The sequence below is a fragment of the Sardina pilchardus genome, chromosome 5 (genome assembly GCF_963854185.1).
Source record: "Sardina pilchardus chromosome 5, fSarPil1.1, whole genome shotgun sequence".
NCBI classification, from domain to species: Eukaryota; Metazoa; Chordata; class Actinopteri; order Clupeiformes; family Clupeidae; genus Sardina; species Sardina pilchardus.
In genome coordinates, this window is record NC_084998.1 from 3,956,876 (window position 1) to 3,978,127 (window position 21,252).

The 21,252-nt window shown below is 45.0% G+C and overlaps 1 protein-coding gene across 1 annotated transcript; it reads left to right on the top strand.

Moving 5' to 3' along the window:
* The first annotated feature begins 4,872 nt into the window (after positions 1 to 4,872).
* On the top strand, positions 4,873 to 20,369 carry LOC134079884 (rho GTPase-activating protein 35-like). The gene is made up of 7 exons (XM_062536001.1): positions 4,873 to 4,960; positions 7,438 to 11,561; positions 11,712 to 11,853; positions 14,645 to 14,722; positions 15,578 to 15,709; positions 17,623 to 17,728; positions 18,453 to 20,369. The coding sequence occupies exons 2-7, from the start codon at positions 7,821 to 7,823 to the stop codon at positions 18,817 to 18,819; spliced, it is 4,566 nt and encodes a 1,521-aa protein (XP_062391985.1). The 5' UTR covers positions 4,873 to 4,960; positions 7,438 to 7,820; the 3' UTR covers positions 18,820 to 20,369.
* The last annotated feature ends 883 nt before the right edge of the window (positions 20,370 to 21,252 follow it).

Sequence of the window (21,252 nt, forward strand, 5' to 3'; positions counted from 1 at the left end):
CCTATGCAGTCTGGTTTCAAGAGTGGTCATTCTACTGAAACTGCTCTTCTATCTGTGACTGAAGCATTGAGAGTAGCTAAGTCCTCTGCTCAGTCATCAGTGTTAATTCTGTTAGATTTATCTGCAGCCTTTGATACGGTTAACCATGACATTCTCCTTTCTACACTATATGAACTGGGAATTTCTGGGAAAGCTCTTGACTGGTTCAAGTCTTACCTTAAAGGGCGTTCTTTTAGCGTGTCTTGGCAGGGACAGATATCAAAGTCTCATGACCTCACTACAGGAGTCCCCCAAGGATCAGTATTAGGGCCCCTCCTTTTCTCTATTTACACCACTTCTTTAGGTGGGATTATTCGCTCTCATGGATTTGAATATCATTGCTATGCGGACGACACTCAACTTTTCCTATCCTTCCCACCTGAGGACTCTAGTGTTTCCCATCGGATCTCTGCATGCCTGAAGGACATTTCAATCTGGATGAAGGATCAGCACCTTCAGCTTAATCTTTCCAAAACTGAGCTCTTGGTGTTTCCAGCAAAAACAGCTATTCCCCAACAGATCAATATCCAGCTTGATTCATCCTCACTGACTCCAACCAGATCGGCACGTAACTTGGGTGTCATAATTGATGACCAACTTACTTTCTCTGAGCATGTTGCCTCAATTGCAAAGTCATGTCGGTATACCCTGTACAACATTAGGAAGATCAGACCTTATCTGACACAAGATTCCACTCAGCTTCTTGTACAGGCAATGGTTATCTCCAAGCTGGACTACTGTAATTCTCTGTTAGCTGGCCTACCTGCTTGTGTATTAAGACCACTACAGTTGATTCAGAATGCTGCAGCACGACTGGTCTTCAATCAGCCAAAGAGGACACATGTAACCCCTCTCCTAGTTACTCTCCACTGGCTCCCTATAGTAGCCAGAATTAAATTTAAATCTCTCACTCTGGCCTATAGGACACTGACTGGATCTGCTCCCAGCTACTTCAGTTCTTTAATCACGATGTACATTCCCAACCGCCCATTGCGATCTTCTGAGGAGCGTCTGTTATGTCGACCAACCATACATGCTAGGTCAAATTGTAGATCCTATTCTTCAGTGGTTCCGTGTTGGTGGAATGAGTTGCCCAGTGCTCTCCGTTCCAGCAACAGCTTTGGATCTTTTAAGAGGGGTCTTAAGGCATATTTATTTAATATGCACTTAGTCCTTTGAGTTTGTGATGTGTTATGGTTTGTATAATAGTATTGTTTTGTTATAATTTGTCTATTGATAGAATTTGAAATTTATTTTGCTATTGTCCTTAAATTTAGCCATACCATGCTTTAGTTATTATTATTATATATAATTAACTGAGTGACTTATTTGATTGCTATTCTCATTTCACTGTTTTATTTCTCATTAGGTTAGTGCTTAAAATTATTGTTTTACTGATAATATTACTATTCTCCCTAGTTTGTAATTGTTCACTGTTAATTTAATTTGTATTGTTATTTATTTGTATGTCGCTTTGGACAAAGGCGTCCGCTAAATAACCATAGCCATAGCCATAGCCATAGCCATAGCCATAGCCATTTTGGAGTAATCCTCCTTACCAGAAAACAGACAAAAAAACTGTACAGAAAACATAGACCTCCTTAGCAGAGGTCATAAATTGATTCAACACTGGCCCATGAAATATAAATATAAACATTATCATGGGACAAGTTTTACTTTGCCTAATATGTTTTGTTTAATTTCACAAGGCTTTGCATAGATACAAACCGGTACATTCTTAGATTACCACATAACAACAAGTCATGATATTACAAATCAATTCAGGCAGATAGGCCATTGGTTCCCAGATCGCTTGAAATTCAAATGGTGTCACCTGAAATACTGGGTATCTTACAATTGACCAGTACATTACAATAAAACATACATTAAATAAAAAATATTAAAAAGCCCCACGTAATCAGATCCCTCATTGCAATAAAAATGCATACATTAAAGCTATACATAAAAATGAACTTAGACAGTCCGCATGAAATGTTTGAATGGTGTAATCATGCTCGATCAATCTCCTAAACAAAGCAGCAAAACAACCTCATGTGCAAAGATAGCCAAACGAACAATTGGAAATAATCCAAGTCCCACTCTCGACTGGGTGTTACAGCAGAGATGTTGTGGATGATTGGGGTCACGGGTCACCCACATTTTGTGACATCACAGCTGTGAAACATGTTTGGGAGCCACTGGTATAGACCATGAGGACTTAAATCCTGAGGTACGGTAGGTCATTGTGAAAATGTCCATGTAAGTGTACAGAGAAGGGCTTAGAGGTGCCCTGGCCAACAATGATGTTAAACATTTATAGAAATTGTCCCCTTATATAAGGCTCTTTCTGACATTTGTGTCAAAATTGAGTTACTGACATATTCTCATTTTGTGACACCTTAAGAAGGTGAGATGAGGTGTTTCTTGCAGTTCTATGTTGCATTTTTATATCTAAAGGGGTTTGTTCCACGTAGCAGTATAACTATGGAATTCCAAAACGTTGAAGCTCAATATCTCAGAACTACTCAGAACGTAGACAGAACTTTATCATTAAGGGGATTAAATATTGCTTTTTTAAGGTTCTGTGCTCCATATCTTCAGTAACCATCAAAGTGGCATTTACATGCTCCTGTTGGAGCCGAGCAGGCTACTCAAACATGCTAATTAAATCGTTCTGTTCTGCATATGCAGTTGCATACAGTATATGTTGCAGCAATGTTTTCTGTCAGAGGTCTATGAGAGCTTCTGGCAAATCTGAGGTAAACCACTGAAAGCAGCTGTAGGGCCACATCAACATACATCAAGGCATGTGACTCAAATGTTCAACTGAAAGACTTTCAGTACAGTGTACACTGTACAGTGTTTGCCCAAGCACTTCGTTTTGAACACCTTTGTTTTGAAGAATAAGTATAAGTCAGATCTAAGACAGAGGGCACTGCATATTCTGCGTATTCTTTTAAATTCTGGTGCACTGCACTTTCAGTGGGCTGTAGCCTATACTTTAGTTTTCCTCTCCGCCCCAGCACCGCCCAAACCCACTTCAGAACCCCAGTGTGTTCGAAAACCAAAACAAACATTGCAATAGTTTATTCATCTATTTATGTGTTTATTTAACTATTTATTTACTTATTTTTGAGAAAGAATGGCAGTCAAAAGTCTTAAGAGACTTTCTTTTTAACAAAGACATGAATTTACTCATTATTAATGAATGGTTAACTCACTGTAATGAATAAATTGGTGCTTTTAAGCACATTTACCGGTAAAACAAATAATAGGCTTTAATTTGAATTAAAAGTTCAAAGTTATGTTTTCTGAAATTTTGTTTCACTTTTGTGTATCCTGACCAAAGGCTATACATCTTTCATATGATATCTTGGCATATAAGGCTAATATAGGATCTGATGTCTACTTTTACATGTCTACTTTTTGAACACAAATTATGAATTTAAACAATATTACGTACCCGCCTCATAGCCAGGAGGCGTGGCTCTACAGCACTACTCACTTTGGATGATATTGACCTCGTTGATTGGCTTCTAGACACCCAATCAAATACATTTGTTCAACTGGTTGGAGTATGATAATAATCATATGTGTAGACAGCCTAGAAAAGTGGTGTGTGTTGAAACAGACTGTGTTTCTGAACAAAGTGCAAGTCCTCTCCCTTAGGTCTAGTGGGTAGGCCTACTGTCACTATATGTGACATCTGATGTGATATGTCTATCACATCAGTATGCTTATAAGCACGTTTTGCCAAAACATATTGCAAACATTCTGAGTGAGGCATTTTGAGTTTGTGTGACTGAAATGGAATAGAGAGTAATAATGTTTTTTAGGCCTAGTAAGATAATACAATAGCCCACTACTACTGTTATAGCCTACTACTAACCTACTACAACTGCTATTACTAGTAGTAACATATTAGGCCGAGAAATAGGTGAGTCTGTCAAGCTTCATCCCATAGTTATTGTTATTATCATCATAATATATTGTTTTTATTTTTATATTATTATCAGTATTTGTATTATTATTGTAGACCTGTATTTATATTTCATTTGGGATCCATAAACCCCCTTAAACTTGAGTAGAAATAAGTAAGGCAGTTTAATAAGTATTACATTTTGTTTGTTTACTTGTTTGTTGTTCAGTCTGGTGATATTACAGGGGGGGGGGGGGGGGCATTATGGGCTGTGTATTGCAATGTATGTTTGTCTGCCTTTGTACGTTTGTGTTGTAGTTTTGTCCATGCGCCACTGGGCGAGTCTCTGCTTCTACCGCCGCCTGCTCTGCTGATCTGAAGCCCTCTTTTTCCTCGCAAAAGGAGGGTAAGAGAATTGGGTTCGGGTGGAGGGCCGCCATTATTGGGAAGCTGAGAACCACTTTCACATATACGCAGCCTTTCACTTTAACTGCACGTTTTATGCAGCAGATGCTCGTGTTATCTGACAACGAAGCCAAAGTCGCCAACTGACAACTGTCAAGCCAGGTCTTTGTGCAGAGCGCTTATGTGATTTTTATCAGCGTATTATGGACACAACAAAGGACATTATAATTGGTCAAAAGCAACGTGGTAAGGCCGGAGGAAGGCAGTGAAACAGGCTCATGTCTCTACGCCCAGATTTTCTCTCTACACGGGAGAAAATGAATGCATTGGTGCCGGAAGAGTCCGATGTTTTTTCTTCCTTTTTTTAAGCAATCGCATGGAACGAACGTAGCCTTGGCTGTAACTGGGAAACAACCGTCGGCTACATGGAAATTTTAATTTATGCTTGACAAGCAGACATAAAGGGAGGCACGTATTTGGTCTTGTTTGGCTTTTAACCCATCAACATTCGATTTTACCAGAAAACGTTCATACCGGCAGAAAATGCCGTCACCACAGTCCTAAAAGGGGAGATTGGAGGAAAGGGTGAATGCAATGGTATGTATTCAGTTTTTCTATGCTGCTTCGTAACTGTGTGAATAATAGCGGTACACGGACCACACAATTAGCTGTCGCATAAATGAAACAAGCCCCCTTTGCCGCAAGACTATAGGTTACATGGGAGTCTGTTTATGATAAACATAATCGGAATTATAGGCGGTCACATTGGCTTAGGCTAAACGCCAGTGAGAATTGTGCAGTTTGGAACTGGGATCTGCCAAGCCCTATTCTGTTGTAAGGCCTTGTGAGGATCGCGCTTTTGCAGCGTTCATCTAATGACTCCTTTGTATGTTTTGGTCGCCCTGACACAACAGCAGCATTCGTCTGGGCAAGTGTGGGCATCGTAGCGGCATAGGTTTTGTTGGTCTGTGTCGGCATAGGCCTACTCGCTCTTGCAAAAATGGTCTTTGTCCATTCTTCCTTGAAATGTTATAATACATTAGACAACCCAGCTATTTTGCGTCACAAGGCCGTGCAGTAGCCTAGGATGTAAGAAGCTACGCTACAATTGTTCCTCCACGAGACCAGGCGACAGTAGCCTATGTGCATTCATTAATACCGAATATCTAGGTAGTGGCATAGCCTCTAGGATTGCATTCCTTGTTTGGTACCGTAGTCGTGCCAAATTCGTAATTTATATAACCTCCCCACAATTACGCGAACCCCATGCATCACTCGCCCTCAACACTTAATTTAATCGTTAGAATTATAGTATTTCTACAGTGGGCCCGTAGCCTAAATGTACCACATCAGTCCCAGATTGATGTCTCAGTGGTAGTTATGTTGTAGCCTCATAACTACCTGTTATTACCGGCTATTAGTGCATACCCACCACTGCATAGGCTTCAAACTGCTAGCTAGGCCCTTAGTCGTGGGTGAGATTGAATGAGATTGAATTGAGTGCCACCAAATTTATTAGGCCCTCGAAACTTATCCTTCAGGCATAGCCTAGCCTCGCACAAATTAGGCAACCATCATTATTTCTGACTAAAGGTGCTGATTTGACTTGCCACTCAAAGACTGTGAGCAGAATATAATTAACTGATGATTTGCTGTAAAGACCTTACTTTAGATCAATTTGTGCAGATGCATGATATTGATGTATTCTAAGATTGCATTATAATAATACTTAGAGTCTTTGCATTATAATAATACTTAGAGTCTAAGTATTATTATAATGCAATCTTAGAATACATCAATATAACAATATAACTGTCTAAGTCTTAGTCATTCTACAATCTACATCATAGCCATTAATGCCTATGCCTATTAAAATGGCAATGAAAATATGCTCATAATCCAAAGGGGACTTTTGCTCATCTATAACATGCAGCTGTAGTATGTCTTTGGTATCTTGTTACATTGTAACACTCCATTAGTGATTAGTGATCATTCCGAATCTTAGCCATTGAATGCTGAGAAAATATGTTCTTATGTGATCAGACAAAACTTACAGAATCACCCTGTTATTGTCTTGATGATAGACCCACCCCATTTTGTTACCTCAGGCCAAAGCAGCAGTTTATCCTTCCATGGGTGGATCTCATTGGCTAAAAAATGCCACAAACAGACCTTACATGCAGAAAAACAAACACAACTAGTATGCATCTCTCATTTGCTATTCCGGCCATTCAGGTTGTTTGATTATGATCAGAAAGAGCGAGTAGCAATAGTTTTGTCTGATCATTCACTGTCCTTGTGCACTGTCAACTGCGAACATCTTGAAAGCACTGCAGTGATATTGAAGGACATGCAGGGAAAAGCCTGTCCTCACCACATATGGTTATTGGTCAGCAAAACACTAACAGCCTGCTTGTCAGAGGGGAGGCTGTTCCATTGATTTCATATTAGCTGGGTCCGACCGAAGACATGACAGTGGATTAATTTGATACGCAGGTAGATAAATTCGATAAGAACAACGCTTAGTATTTATGTGAAAGGCATATGAGTATTGTATTACATGCCTGTTCACATCCCACTCTTAGGTGCAGAATGTTTTTTTTAGAGCGAGTTTCCATTCAATATAGATTTGTGTGTGTGTGTGTGTGTGTGTGTGTGTGTGTGTTAACAAAGTACTGATTGGCTTACTCTTACTCAGGACTGAGACCTGGACTTGCTGTCTTATTCTTTTCCATTTTGCCCAGGGGGAAGTCAGTTCTCATTCACTGAGTAAATCTCATTTATTGGTTGTGTAACTTAGTTGTAATGATTAATTACTAAGTCATCAATTACAAATTCATGGAATGACTTCACTTTTTGATGACGAATGGAAGCAGTTAATGGCGTTAAGGCACACAATGACGTGGTTTTGTTATTCATCCCTTAATTCTGAGTTCTTTATCTTAATTGTTTTTCATTTAACTCCACAGTTAATTTAGTGCCACAGTTTGGTGGCACACTTGGATTGGAATTTTTCATTAACTTTAACGATTGGAATTTCCTGACTGTTTTGTTTTTCCTCTTCTCCTCCTCAGGGTGTGATGTGACCTAGCCAGGTCTACCTGACTGCACCACCCCCGTGCTGCCTGCACAAGGAGATGGATTATACCGAGGAAAGCTCTCAAACTGACATTTAATTTCTCACTTGGTGAAACCCGGGCCTCTAGTCCTCTGTCTGCGAGTCTGCTCTGCTTGTGAGTCCCGTTTGCCATCTCCATTTCCTCTTGAATATGGGCAAAAAGCACGCAGCCTCAGTGCCCTCGAATTAAGTCAAGACTCCCACCTCTGGACCAAGGCCGAGCCTGGGCCCGATGTAACTCGATCTAGAGTGCTACTTGTATGAACACTGTATGGGCGCCCGTCATAGTGTCCTCCATTGTCAAGCTTCGGGGCAAGGCAGGATGAGTTCCTGCAAACGATGATGATGGCGAAGAAGCAAGATGCCCGCGTCCCCATGTACACCCTCGTGGTGGTGGGTCTGTCCGGGACCGAGAAAGAGAAAGGCCAGTGCGGCGTGGGCAAGTCCTGTCTGTGCAACCGATTCGTCCGTCCCAGCGCGGACGACTTCCACCTGGACCACACCTCTGTCCTGAGCACCAGCGATTTCGGCGGCAGGGTCGTCAACAATGACCACTTCCTGTTCTGGGGCGAGGTGGGGCGCGTGCTGGAGGAAGGCTCCGAGTGCCGGATGCACGTGGTGGAGCAGACAGAGTTCATTGACGACCAGACGTTCCAGCCGCATCGGAGCACTGCCCTGCAGCCGTACATCAAGAGAGCTGCCTCCACCAAGCTCGCCTCTGCTGAGAAACTCATGTATTTTTGCACCGATCAGCTGGGACTCGAGCAGGACTTTGAACAGAAGCAGATGCCGGAGGGGAAACTGCAGGTTGACGGCTTCCTGCTCTGTGTGGACGTGAGCCGCGGGATGAATCGCAACTTTGACGACCAGATGAAGTTTGTAACAAACTTGTACAACCACCTGGGAAAAACGAAAAAGCCCATCGTGCTGGTTCTGACGAAATGTGACGAGGGCGTTGAACGCTACATCAAGGACTCTCACACCTTTGCTATTACTAAAAAAAACTTGCCAGTTGTGGAGACATCAGCTCGTTCTAATGTTAATGTTGATCTAGCTTTCCTCACTCTAATCCAGCTCATTGATAAAAGCAAGGGTAAACCCAAGATCATCCCTTATTTTGAGGCACTTAAGCATCAGAGCCAGCTCATTGCCTCTGCCAAGGACCGTTATGAATGGTTAGTCAATCACATCGTGAAGAATCACAATGAAACATGGCTAAACATCAGCCGACGCATGCAAACATCACCTGAGTACAAAGATTATGTGTTTTTGGAAGGTACAGCCAAAGCTAAAAAGCTCTTCCAGCAGCACACACATCGACTCAAACAAGAGCATACAGAGAGACGCCGCAAAGGATACCTTAGCACTTTGCCTCTCGCCCTCAGCTCCTTAGTGTCCGAGCTGGACGAAATCGAGCAGTTAAGCTGGTCGGGTGTGCAGAAGGTTCTGGAATCTAAGAAAGAGTTTGACCACTGGTTTGTGGTGCTGGAAGATGCACCCTGGGAAGACACACCGCACCTCGACAACATGGAGGATGAGCGCATACCATTTGACGTGTTGGACACGACAGCTGCCGAGATCATATTTGATGCTCATCTTGAGCACCTGCGCAACGAATGCAGGCGGGCAGAAATCCGGAAGGAGTTTAAGGCCAAGTTGATGTCCTCTCCGTTCGTAACACCTGGGAAGCCCTGGGAGGAGGCTCGCAGCTTCATCATGAATGAAGACTTCTACCAGTGGCTGGAGGAGCCGGAGTATCTGGACATCTACAACAGGCATCAAAAGGCGATCATAGATAAGGCGAAAGAGGATTTCCAGGAGCTTCTCCTGGAGTACTCAGAGCTGTTCTATGAACTGGAAGTGGATGCGAAACCAAGCAAAGAGAAGATGGGCGCCATTCAAGAAGTTCTTGGAGAGGAGCAGCGTTTCAAGGCCTTGCAGAAGCTACAGGCAGAAAGGGATGCGCTGGTGTTGAAACACATCCATTTTGTCTATCACCCAACAAAGGAGACCTGCCCCAGCTGCCCCAACTGTGTTGACAGCAGAATTGAACAAACACTGGCCTCGTGTTTCCCAGCTCGTTATCCAACTTATGCTAAAACGCACCTGAGCGAAAGCAAGGCAGACAGAATAAATTTAGTGATCTTAGGCAAAGATGGTCTGGCCAGAGAAATGGCCAATGAGATTCGCGCAATGTGTAGCAACGACGATAGGTATGTGTTAGATGGCAAGATGTATGAACTGGTGTTGCGACCCATCGAAGGAAACGTTAGACTGCCTGTTAACTCTTTCCACACATCAACATTCACCCCTCATGGCTGCTTGTGTTTGTATAACTCAAAAGAGTCCTTGACCTATGTCGTAGAAAGTCTTGACAAATTGCGAGAATCGACTCTTGGCCGCAGGGATAACCACTTATCTCAGCTCCCCTTGTCTGTTCTGCTGGTAACCAAAAGAGGTGTTGGCACATTTGGCGATATCGGTGCTGAGACCGCCCAAACACTAGTAGCACAGGGACAGCAGGTCGCGGGAAAACTTCAATGCAACTTCTTGGATCCAGCATCTCCTGGCACAGCTTACGGGCGCAACGTCAACGAGCGGCAGATCAACCAGATGTTGAAGACCCTCCTCGATGGCAGGAGGAGTGCAGGTTTTCGTAGCAATTCCCCTCCTCTGCCTCCACTGCCTCCTACCATTAGAGACCTACAGCCTGAGCCGAGCCCAGAGGCAGATTTCCGCATCATCATGTGCCTAATGTGTGGTGACCCGTACGACGTCGACCAGCTCCTCTCGCCTTTCTTGCTGCCGCAGCACTGTAGGCCGACCTCCAACCTCGCCAGCGACACGTCTGTGCTCCTTGAGCAGACGGTGGGGGGTCACCGGCAGACGATCGAGCTCTCGCTCCTGTCCTACCACGCCACCTTCTCGATGCGCAAGACCAAGCTGGTGCATGGCTACGTCGCAGTGTACTCCGCTCGGCGCAAGGCCTCCCTCGAGACCCTGTGTGCCTTCCTGTGCGAAGTGCAGGACATTATCCCTGTCCAGCTGCTGGCGGTGGGAGAGAGCCAGGCGGAGCTGACCGACTCCGAATCTGCCCGCGAGCTTCTAAATCAGGGCGAAGAGCTGGCCCACGAGATCGAGGGGCGTTTCAGCAGGATAGTGTGTGGTGGAGGTGGAGGTGGGGTTATAGGTGGGCTTCATAGGTTAGACCTCCTCCAGCCGTTCTTCATGGAGGTTATGGAGAAGCGCTCTGTGGTCGAGGCCACACACATGTACGAGAACGCTCCTGAAGCGGGCAACACCAATGAGAACGTGTACTCCCCCCGCTGTGGGTCCCCTAGCCCTGTCACCATGCTAATGGACTCAGAGGAAGATATGGAGGCCTCACCACCCTACCATGATGGCACACTGATCTCTCACGGCGGCTTTAAGATGCCAGATCTGGACTCGGGCGACGCGTTCTCGGTCATCTCGGACCTCAGTACGTTCGAGAGCAAGCTCAACAACAAGGTGGCTCCCCAAGTGCGCCCGAAACCCAGCGTCACGTTTGACCTGCGGAAAAGTTTCAACCCGTACATGGACCCGATGACCCACCGGCGCTCGCTCACGTCCTCGGTGAACTGGCCGCCCGGCGGAGAGGGGGTTTACGACCCCTCCGACTACGCCGAGCCCATGGATGCCGTATCGAAGCCTCGTCCGAGCCACGAGGAGAACATCTACTCCGTACCGCACGATAGCACACAGGGCAAGATCATCACCATACGGAACGCCAACAAGATGCACTCAAACGGCGGCGGCAACGGCTCAGACAGCGAGGCGGAGAGCAGCTCCTTGGAACGGCGCCGGAAGCTTTCCGCAGCTGGGGTCAAGCCTCGGCTTTACCGTGATCGATCCAAGCGCCTGGGGAAGTTCAGCAGCTTCCGGACCAGCTTCTCCATCGGCAGCGACGATGAGCTGGGTGTCCTGCCCAAGACCAAAGAGGACGAAGTGGGACCCCTGAAAGCGGAGAATTCACTCAATGAAGAAGGGGAAGATCCCAAGAAGAGGAACATCCTACGAAGCCTGCGTAGGCCTGGAAAGGTTGGTAGTTACTACAGATCCTTCACAGTACTGTTTTCTCTAGTCTCACAAGATCACAGTATTGCATAATTATGTCATGTAATATGAAAATGCCACTGTGGAACTGATTGCCTTTCTCTAATTTCTCTAATTTGTTTTGTTCCTGTGCAGAAACCAAGACCAAAGCCTCGGCAGTCAATTACAAAGCCAATCGAGAGCAACTACTTTGGGGTGCCTTTAGTGAATGTTGTGTCCCCTGACAGGCCTATACCACTGTTCATTGACAAATGTATCCGGTACATTGAGGCAACAGGTGAGTCATTCCTACTGTTTTACTCAATACAGCAATCATCTTCCTCTTATAAGAGTATCTGTCAGTACATTTTGCCATTGACTTTGAATTGACTTTGCAGATGTTGATCACATTCAGTGCCAGAGTGGCATTTCCCTGGTGTTTATGTAGCCATTGTTGTTAATTGTTGGCGTGGCTCGGAGTGGGAAAAAGCCAGGCATGAGATTACACAGTAATCTTATCAGAATTTGAAGGGTGTTGTGGGGAAACATACTCTTCCTCCCCAGAGGAGGTTGTTCAGGCGTTATCTGATCGAGGCACACTCAGTTCACGTCCTGTAAACCGTGCAAGGTCCGAGAGGTCGATTCTGATGTCGAGCCAGCAGTCACACCCAAGGGCTCAGGTTTTCCTGAAACAGGGTGTACATTTTTCAATAGTACATTGTCTCGGAGACTTTTTTCACACTCAATCGAGTGCAAATGAAACAAATGAAAGTGAAAAACTGTGTGTATATATGTGTGTGTGCGCGTGTGTGTGTGTGTGTGTGTGTGTGTGTGTGTGTGTGTGTTGTGTGTTTATGCAAGAGTGTGAGAGGGAGCAAAAGAGCCAAATCACGTTTCCTTTGTATTGTGCTTGATTTGTCACATTGTTCTGCCCTGCCTTGGGCGTGGGACTTTCAAGGTGTTTTGTTTCATCTCCGCACAGGACCTCTGTCTAATTTTTACACACTGTTCTCTTCATGTGGCAAAATGTGTTGTAGATTACAGCACAGTCTCTCTCCAAATATCTGATCAAATATGCTAAAAATAATTACAGTACAAGGAGTTTGATGTGTGCAGATATTTGTAGGAATTTATTGGCCTGAAAGGACAGACTGTTATGGAGTATTCATGCATATCATTCTTGGTTAGAAATAAATTCAATATACAACTAGAAAATGTAATTCCATGGAAGGAATTACCATTGCATGTAAATGCAAACAGGTTGCTGTGTAAGCATTGTATTAGTTAAAAAGACAATATGACACTAAAGGACTGAAATTAAGTTGCCATGTTCAAACAAGAGTTGCAAGCGCTGACACTTTGTTTAGTAGCCTACTGAAGTTCACCTATGTGCAGTTTCAATGTTCAAGTTAAATATGCACCAAAGTGTTCCACCAAACACACTAATTTGTCGTAAGAAATAGTAAAGATTGAATCAATCTCATCAAGATTAGGCTACTGAGCCAAATTGTTAGACTGGTCACTTTACTGGGAGATTAAGGAAATATCAACAACGTTAACGTTAGTGAGAGTGTTAAATTGTAGGCTGCGTGTACAAAACCGCTAGAGCTGGAATTTTGATTTGCGACGAGAATTAAACGTTATTTTGAGCTAAAACATTATTGTTTTAGATGGATGCCAGAAAATGCTGATTACGGTTTGTAAGGGTAAAGCCTAAGCCTACAAAGTGTTTCTGGAACTTTTAATTTAGTCAGACCTGATAGATAGAAGAATATGGCAAGCTTTAGGCTACACTAGCTCATATCCAGAAGAATGCATGACGGAAATAAGTGGACCTAGGCCTACTGTGGATAACTTGACCATATGGTAAGAATTCGTTGTCCTTACGTTTAGCTATGTTCGTTATAGAGATGGGCTGTGATCATGTAAAAGCTTGACAGACGCCCGTGAGACTGTTTGTTGGTATCGCTGGATAATTGGCAAGACTGCATTCTGTGCTACAAATTACAATCAACGTTAACTGGCTGCAAGCTTTGTGGATTTAAATATTGACATAATGTGTTGGATTTAGGCTACACTGTAATGGAGGCGCGACACGGTAGCCTAGTCTACAACAAACAGGGTATTCCGAACCGCAAGCTGGGGCAGTGTGGACTTGTGCGGTCCATCGGGTAGGCCCAGTGTGTGACAGATAGTTTACGTTTCCAATGGTTGCAATGCAACCTAGACGTTCAGGTTTCACGGCAGGTGTGGACTGTAGGCTATTTCAGCGTCAGATTGCTTCTAGTGTTGTAGCCTAATGTTTTCATAGTAAGCTATTAGAAATGAGCTTGTAGCCTTCTGTAGAAACGACAGAAGAATGCTTAAATGTGCAACTGGCGTACTGATTGTCGTTAGCTAAATACAGTAGGCTATAACGTTACCCAGAGCTAACCGGTTAGCCTAGGACAAGCCGATAACATTCAGGTTTAGCGCAGCTGTGATATTAGGCATAGGCTACTTCAGATCCTTGATTAGGCCTACTGACAGCTGATCACTGACGTAACAATTAATCTTTGCCGCCAACGCGTCTCAACGTTAACTCTATGGGAATTTTAAAATCTTTTATCGTAAATATCTCTACAAGTATAAAGTTCACAAATGTGAAAAATATATTGGACTAATCTCCGTTACAAGACCTCTGTAGGAGTGTTTGAATGACGTCAAACGGTTCAGTGGTTTTAGTGTTATTATTGGTCGGAAGAAGAATAATTATCCCGATAATAATAATAAGAAGAACAGTGATAACAGTACATTGCATTTAACATGCAATGTAATCATGATTGAGTTATAACTCAGACATACTGTGCATTTTAGACTACATTTCCGTGCCGGTAAGTGCTTAGTTGGCAATGCAGTTTTGCGCACACTCATGAATACACCTCTCTCAGTAGCAATCCTGTTTTCAGTCACGGTGCCAGTCACACAGATCTGTCCACTAGGTTCTCTGATTGTGCAGCGACGCGGTGTTTGTCCTTGGTGCAAATCTAGCGCGCTTGTTTACATGCGATGTGACATGTGCTCTCCTCTGCCGTGTCCTTCACTCCCAGGCCTGACCACAGAGGGCCTCTACCGGGTGAGCGGGAACAAGGCCGAGATGGAGGGCATGCAGAGGCAGTTTGAACAAGGTGAGGAAGCAGCTCCGACCACCTCCTCAGTGCTGACCTGGCCCTATGGTGGGAACGGATTGTTGTTATTATTTTTTTTTTTATAGAGAAAAGATTATGTTGCCGCACACTCGGTTCTCAATCTCAAATTTATTGACACCAACGTTTCGGGCCGTTTGGCCTTTTTCAAGGTTATTATTATTTTTTTTTTACTCACATTGAACTTCGGGTAGTCCTTTTTTTTCCCCCTGGATTACCTGGCCCAGGCTACTACTACAGGCGCACAATTGAACTGTTCCATTCGTGAAGCGTTTACTGCAGCAATGAGCGTTCACTATAACTGCCTGGGCACGCTAGACGAGGTAGTAAATGGTGAATGGACTGCATTTATATAGCGCTTTTTCTTTACTCCTGCAAGCACGCTAAACGCTTTACATCGCCCAACTCTAGTGGTCATTACTGACGCTGTCACACATTCTCAATCTCAATTACAGTAAATGGCCACCCACACACTTGATATAACACGTCATCCGTCATCTTGCGTCATCAGATACAAGAAAAACACACACACTTAGAACCTTACAAAATTGTTACTTACATGCTTATATATAGCTTGTAGTCGGTCACATTCACTATAGGTGACTAATATATATAGCTTGTAGTCGGTCACATTCACTATAGGTGACTAATATATATATACTGTATAGCTTGTAGTCGGTCACATTCACTATAGGTGACTAATATATATATACTGTATAGCTTGTAGTCGGTCACATTCACTATAGGTGACTAATTTATGAGATTAGGTAATTTGCTCACATCACTGCAGATGGAACACACGCTCATGTCTCCCTCTTCTCCTCCCTGTTCCGCTAGATCACGGTCTGGACCTGGTGGAGAAGGACTTCACTGTGAACACGGTGGCCGGAGCGCTGAAGGCCTTCTTCTCTGAGCTGCCGGATCCTCTGCTCCCCTACAGCCTACAGACGGAGCTGGTGGAAGCCTTCAGTAAGCGCTGCCCTCTGCTCTCACCGCCACAGTGTGTGTGTGTGTGTGTGTGTGTGTGTGTGTGTGTGTGTGTGTGTGTGTGTGTGTGTGTGTGTGTGTGTGTGTGTGTGTGTGTGTGTGTGTGTGTGTGTGTGTGTGTGTGTGTGTGTGTGTGTGTGTGTGTGTGTGTGTGTGTGTGTGTGTGTGTGTGTCTGTGTGTGTGTGTGTGCGTGTGTATGTGCGTGTGTGCACGTCTGCACGTGTGCGTGTGTGTGTCACCTGGTTACTGAACTTTGGTCGGCCTGTTGTTCTGTACGTCGCTGGTATCATGTTCCAGTAGCTTCACTACTAAATCACGGTTTTCTAGTGGAATCGGAAGTCACAGATATTTGTAGTTATTTGGACAATAGTCTCACAGAAGCATATGCATGAAAATAAACCTGTCTTTCAACAGCATATGCATCTGTGATAATGCATGAGCTCTGTTGAAAGGTGCAGTGTCTGTTGCGCAGGATCTGACATACTGTATGTACCATGTGCCTTACGCGGCTCTAATGTTAGGATGAAAGCAGATCGTCGACTTTCCCTGCATGATAAATATACATCAGCACATGCTAGAGAGGGACTAATTGGCCAGATGGCTCCGAGAAGCTTCTAGTGGCTCCTGCTCCCTATAGAAAGCATGTTGACGTAGTAAAAAAATAACAACATACTGCGACATTTGCGTTTCACTCTCATCTTCTGTGTGTCTGGTGTTTGCTTTTATGAGTGGGCTAATTGAGAATTGTAGACGCGTTTTTTTTCCCCTAATCTCTCCACTGTCTCACTCTACGACACTATTAACTTTGGCCATCTGCCTGTAGCACAGAATGCTCCAGGAATCTCAGCATGGCGAGTAGCACTGCAGAAAAAAATCTCTCTCTCTCTCTCTCTCCCTCTCTCTCCCTCTCTCTCTCACACACACACACACACACACACACACACACACACACACACACACAGTCTGTTCCTGCGTCTTATGCTCTGCTGGTTGCTGTTTGGCCCTGAGGGCTGAATTAGGGTCACTTTTCCTGAGTCTGTCCAACTTGGGCAACAGGACAAATTCGGGTCCGGATCATCTGGTACTAGTCGACGAAAGACAAGTGAAGAGTTCACTACAGCCACAGCATATGGCTTCCAAGTCTGTAGAAGGCCGACCACTTGGCAAACTACTAGTCCTATGTAAGATAGCATCATTGCTGTGTTGGAAGTCAGTCATATTACAGACCATAGTGATCTGTAAGTTGCTTTGGATAAAAATATCAGTTTAAGGTCAAGTATGTTAGGAGTCATATCACAGGCCATAGTGTTCTTCTCAGTCAGGAGATGGCTTGTGAAAAGTTAGATGAAACTTCAGAAACGTTGTGACAGTGTGGTAATGCACAGAGGGTGAGATAACACTTCCTATGGATATTCACCAGCTGGACTACTGGTCCGTCTTGGAAAACCAAAAAAAAAAAATGTGTTAAAGGAACACAATGGAAGAAATAGCATATATCTCTAGGTGTCAATATACAATGACTTGTAGTGCTAAGACAGCACCCAGTTAGTTATAAACTTGGCAAAAGGATCATGATCCTACCTGATCAACAAACATTGCATAGTGCAATATGCTACCTGATCAACAAACATTGCATAGTGCAGTATCAAGCATCCCAGGCGTGAGTCACTGGAGCATCAGAATGAATTTGAAGCTGTTTTTTAAAGGTAAAAGAACTACATTGTGTTCCTCGAAAATAAAAGATGTGCGTTTTGTTCTCTGCTCCCATCTCTCTCTCTCTCTCTCTCTCTCTCTCTCTCTCTCTCTCCCTCTCTCTCTCTCTCTCTCTTCTCTCTCTCTCTCTCTCTCTCTCTCTCTCTCTCTCTCTCTCCTTCCCTCTCTCTTGAATGTGCAGAGATCAACGACCGAGAGCAGCGGCTGCACACCATGAAGGATGTGTTGAGGAGGTTTCCACGGGAGAACTACGACGTCTTCAGACACGTCATGAGCCACTTAAACAAGTGAGACCCACTCTCTTCACACACACACACACACACACACACACACACACACACTGTTGGGCTAATATAGCTAATATAGTGTGCTTTGAGCTGCATACTAGTTGTCCGATAAACCACATTTTTGTTGTTAATCATACCCTTTAGTGGCAGGAAAACAAACATATTCGTTGTAAAAAATAAGAAATAAACATCAGCCACTACCATCGGTATATGTCTTATTATCTTTAGGTGCAGTGATAGGCTGTGGGCTTTAACTATAAACCAATCCTAGGAGTATCCTCTCCAGCCCATTGAGTTGGCGTCCATCTTACTCTTTCACTTCATGTCTTATGTGCTCTCCTTCTCTCTTTCCTCTTCCCCCTCTGTCCTTTATCTCTCTCTCCATCCTTTCCCACCCCTCTCACTCCCTCTATTTCCATCTGTCCCTTTTCTCTCTCCCCTCTGCTTCTCTCCATCACCCACTTCTATTGCCATCCCTTTCTCTTTCTCTCCCTCTCTCCTCCTCTGTCTTCCATGCTCTCTCCCTCCCTTTCTCTCTCTCCCTCCCTCCCTCCCTCTCTCTCTCTCCCTCCCTCCCTCTCTCTCTCTCTCTCCATCCCTCTCTCTCTCTCCCTCTCCCTCTCTCTCCCTCTCTCTCTCTCCCTCCCTCTCCCTCTCTCTCTCTCCCTCCCTCTCTCTCTCTCTCTCTCTCTCTCTCTCTCCCTCCCTCTCTCTCATCTCTCAGGGTGAGTCAGTGGAACCGTGTGAACCTGATGACCAGTGAGAACCTGGCCATCTGTTTCTGGCCCACGCTGATGCGTCCCGACTTCACCACCATGGACGCGCTGACCGCCACGCGCACCTACCAGACAATCATCGAGAACTTCATCCACCAGTGCGCGTTCTTCTTCTACAACCAGCCGGCGGCCGACTCCCCCACGGGCCCCTTCGGCCCCCCGGGGCCCATGGTGCCCTGCGGCCTGCCCCCGTCGCCCTCCGCGGCGCCACCTTGTGGCCCTCCGGCGCACCACTACATGCCCCTGCTGCAGTCTCCTCCGCACTCGCCCCCGCAGAGCCCCCACCCGGCCCCGGCCGAGCCACAGACGCTGTGAGAAACACACACACACACACACACACACACACATTCACACACATTCACACACATTCAGAAATACACGTGTACACACATACACACGCACACACACAAACATACATTTGCACATATACACACACACACACAAACAGGCACACAAACACATACACTCTTACATTCACACACACACACACACACACACACACACACACACACACACACACACACTCTCACATTCATACACACACAAACACACACACACACACACACATTCTATTAGCACTCAAGCTCTTGGGCATTTAATGCCTGGAAGCTGCACTTACAGCCACATTCAGATTGCTCTCATGAACAAAAATACATACATGCCAAAACACACACACACACACACACCCTTAGACACTGTACATGGTCCTGCCAGCCACACGCTAATGTTCCTTTGCTCAGACGCATGTTCTGTGTGTGTAAGACGGAGAGCAGTGTCGTTATGGTCTTAACTACTGTTGTTGGGAGTTAGTGTATGATTGTAGTCATACGCACATTGCACATAGTAAAACTCTACGCTTCAAAAAGTGCTGTACACTATTGGAATGAGAGAGACATAGCTGCTCACGTCCACGCTGATCTCCTGATCTCTGACTGATGCGACGCTAGTTGGGACGGCAGTGGCAGTGCTGCTGGGTTGGGCTGGAGCGGAGCTCTCTGTCAGAGCAGGAGGCGCTACTAAAGTGCTGCTCTGTTCTGGAGGCTCGTAGAGGCCATCTGGGGCGCTAGTGCCCTAGACCCATGAGTTTTCATTTGAAATGAAGTCTTTCCTTATCACCCACCACCACCCCACCCTGCCACACACACACACACACACACACGCACACACACACAACACAAACACACACACACACACACACATATACACACCCGTGCACATGCGCACACATACATACACACACACACTGAATCTTCACTTAGGGATGTGTGAAGCACTTAGGACAGTGTCCGAGCTCCGTTCCCTCGCATCCATTCCGTAAACACGAGCCCTCACCACCAGAAAAGTCAAGTGTCTTGGACGAAGAACAAAAATAAACAAACAAAATCGATAAATAAGTAAACAAAAGAAACACGACCTGCTGAAAGCCTTTGGTCAGAAGGTGTCTCTTCTCTGTCTCTCTGTGGATGGCTCAACGACTCCATCAAAGAAACGAGTCCAATCACCGTCCACCAAGGGCCGGCCACCAGACTAACCACTGAACTTGACATGGAGAAAGAAAAAAAAACGATTCCTGTGTGTTAGCTCCCGAGTCCTCGTATTCCCTGTGGTATGTCCGCTACAAAAACCCAAGCTTCAAGGACTGCAATGTGTCTGGACTGGATTGGACTGGATTGAGCTAAGCCTGTGTGAAGGTCAAAAAAAGAGGGGAAGGTCGCTTCATGAAGACTTCTTCATTGTGTTTGTCCCTGATTCTCTCGACCTGTCCCCTGCTCAATGTCAATCAAACATCACTCTGTCTCTAGCTCTCTCGCTCTCTCTCTCTCCGGGAGCCTCCTCTTCCTCTGGAATGCTGGGATGTCCATGGATTCTCAGGTTGTCATGTTTTGGGGAAGGGGGGGTTGGGATGGGGGGGGGGGGGGGGGTGTTGTCCTGAAGGAGGGGTGGGGGGCGTAGGTCCAGGGATGCACTTTAATTTTCACTGGGAGCGCTTGGTGCTCACTCTCTCTTTCGTCCTCTCTGTGTTTCTTTTTATTTTCTGTAATGCCCTCCCTATACGAGCCTGAGACCTTAACTCTCTCTAATGTCCAAACAGTCAACAGACATGCCTTTGGTCAACCAGAAATCTGACTACTGAAAACCTGCTCTCTCTCTCTCTCTCTCTCTCTCTCTCTCTCTCTCTCTCTCCACCCTTACTAATGTTAAGCACTTTGAATTTTTAGCTCAGTTTATGAAACACAACACTGAATTGTTTGATTTGATGTAGCTCTTATGTGTGGTCGTCGTTTTTTCTGTTGTTCTTTCTCTCTCTCCATTTGAAGGATGTTTTGTCAAAAGCCGTGGGAGTCATAACAGTGGGTTGTAGACGCTCGCTGAGACTAATGAAACGTCACCTGACCTTTTATCCGAGACCTGGTGATACGCGGACAGACAAACACACTGCATGTTCTGGGACCAGCTGGACAGACACTGTTTTTATTTATAACAATATTTGCTGCGTTTAACTGAACAGCGGTCACAGTTCATCATGATGGAAACGTGGGGAGGGGTGGGGCAAAAAAAAAAGTAATGTTTAGATTTTTGTTCCAACTCATTATGCACAAAAAAAGGCCAGTCGCATGCAGGTGGTGTTTTTGCCCCATTCTATTGTTAATACCAGTTCTTTGTCAAATTCTGAAATTTTGTAATATTAGGATTTTGATGGAAGCTACCTGACGAGTGTGCCCTGCGATGGACGACGGACAGGCACAC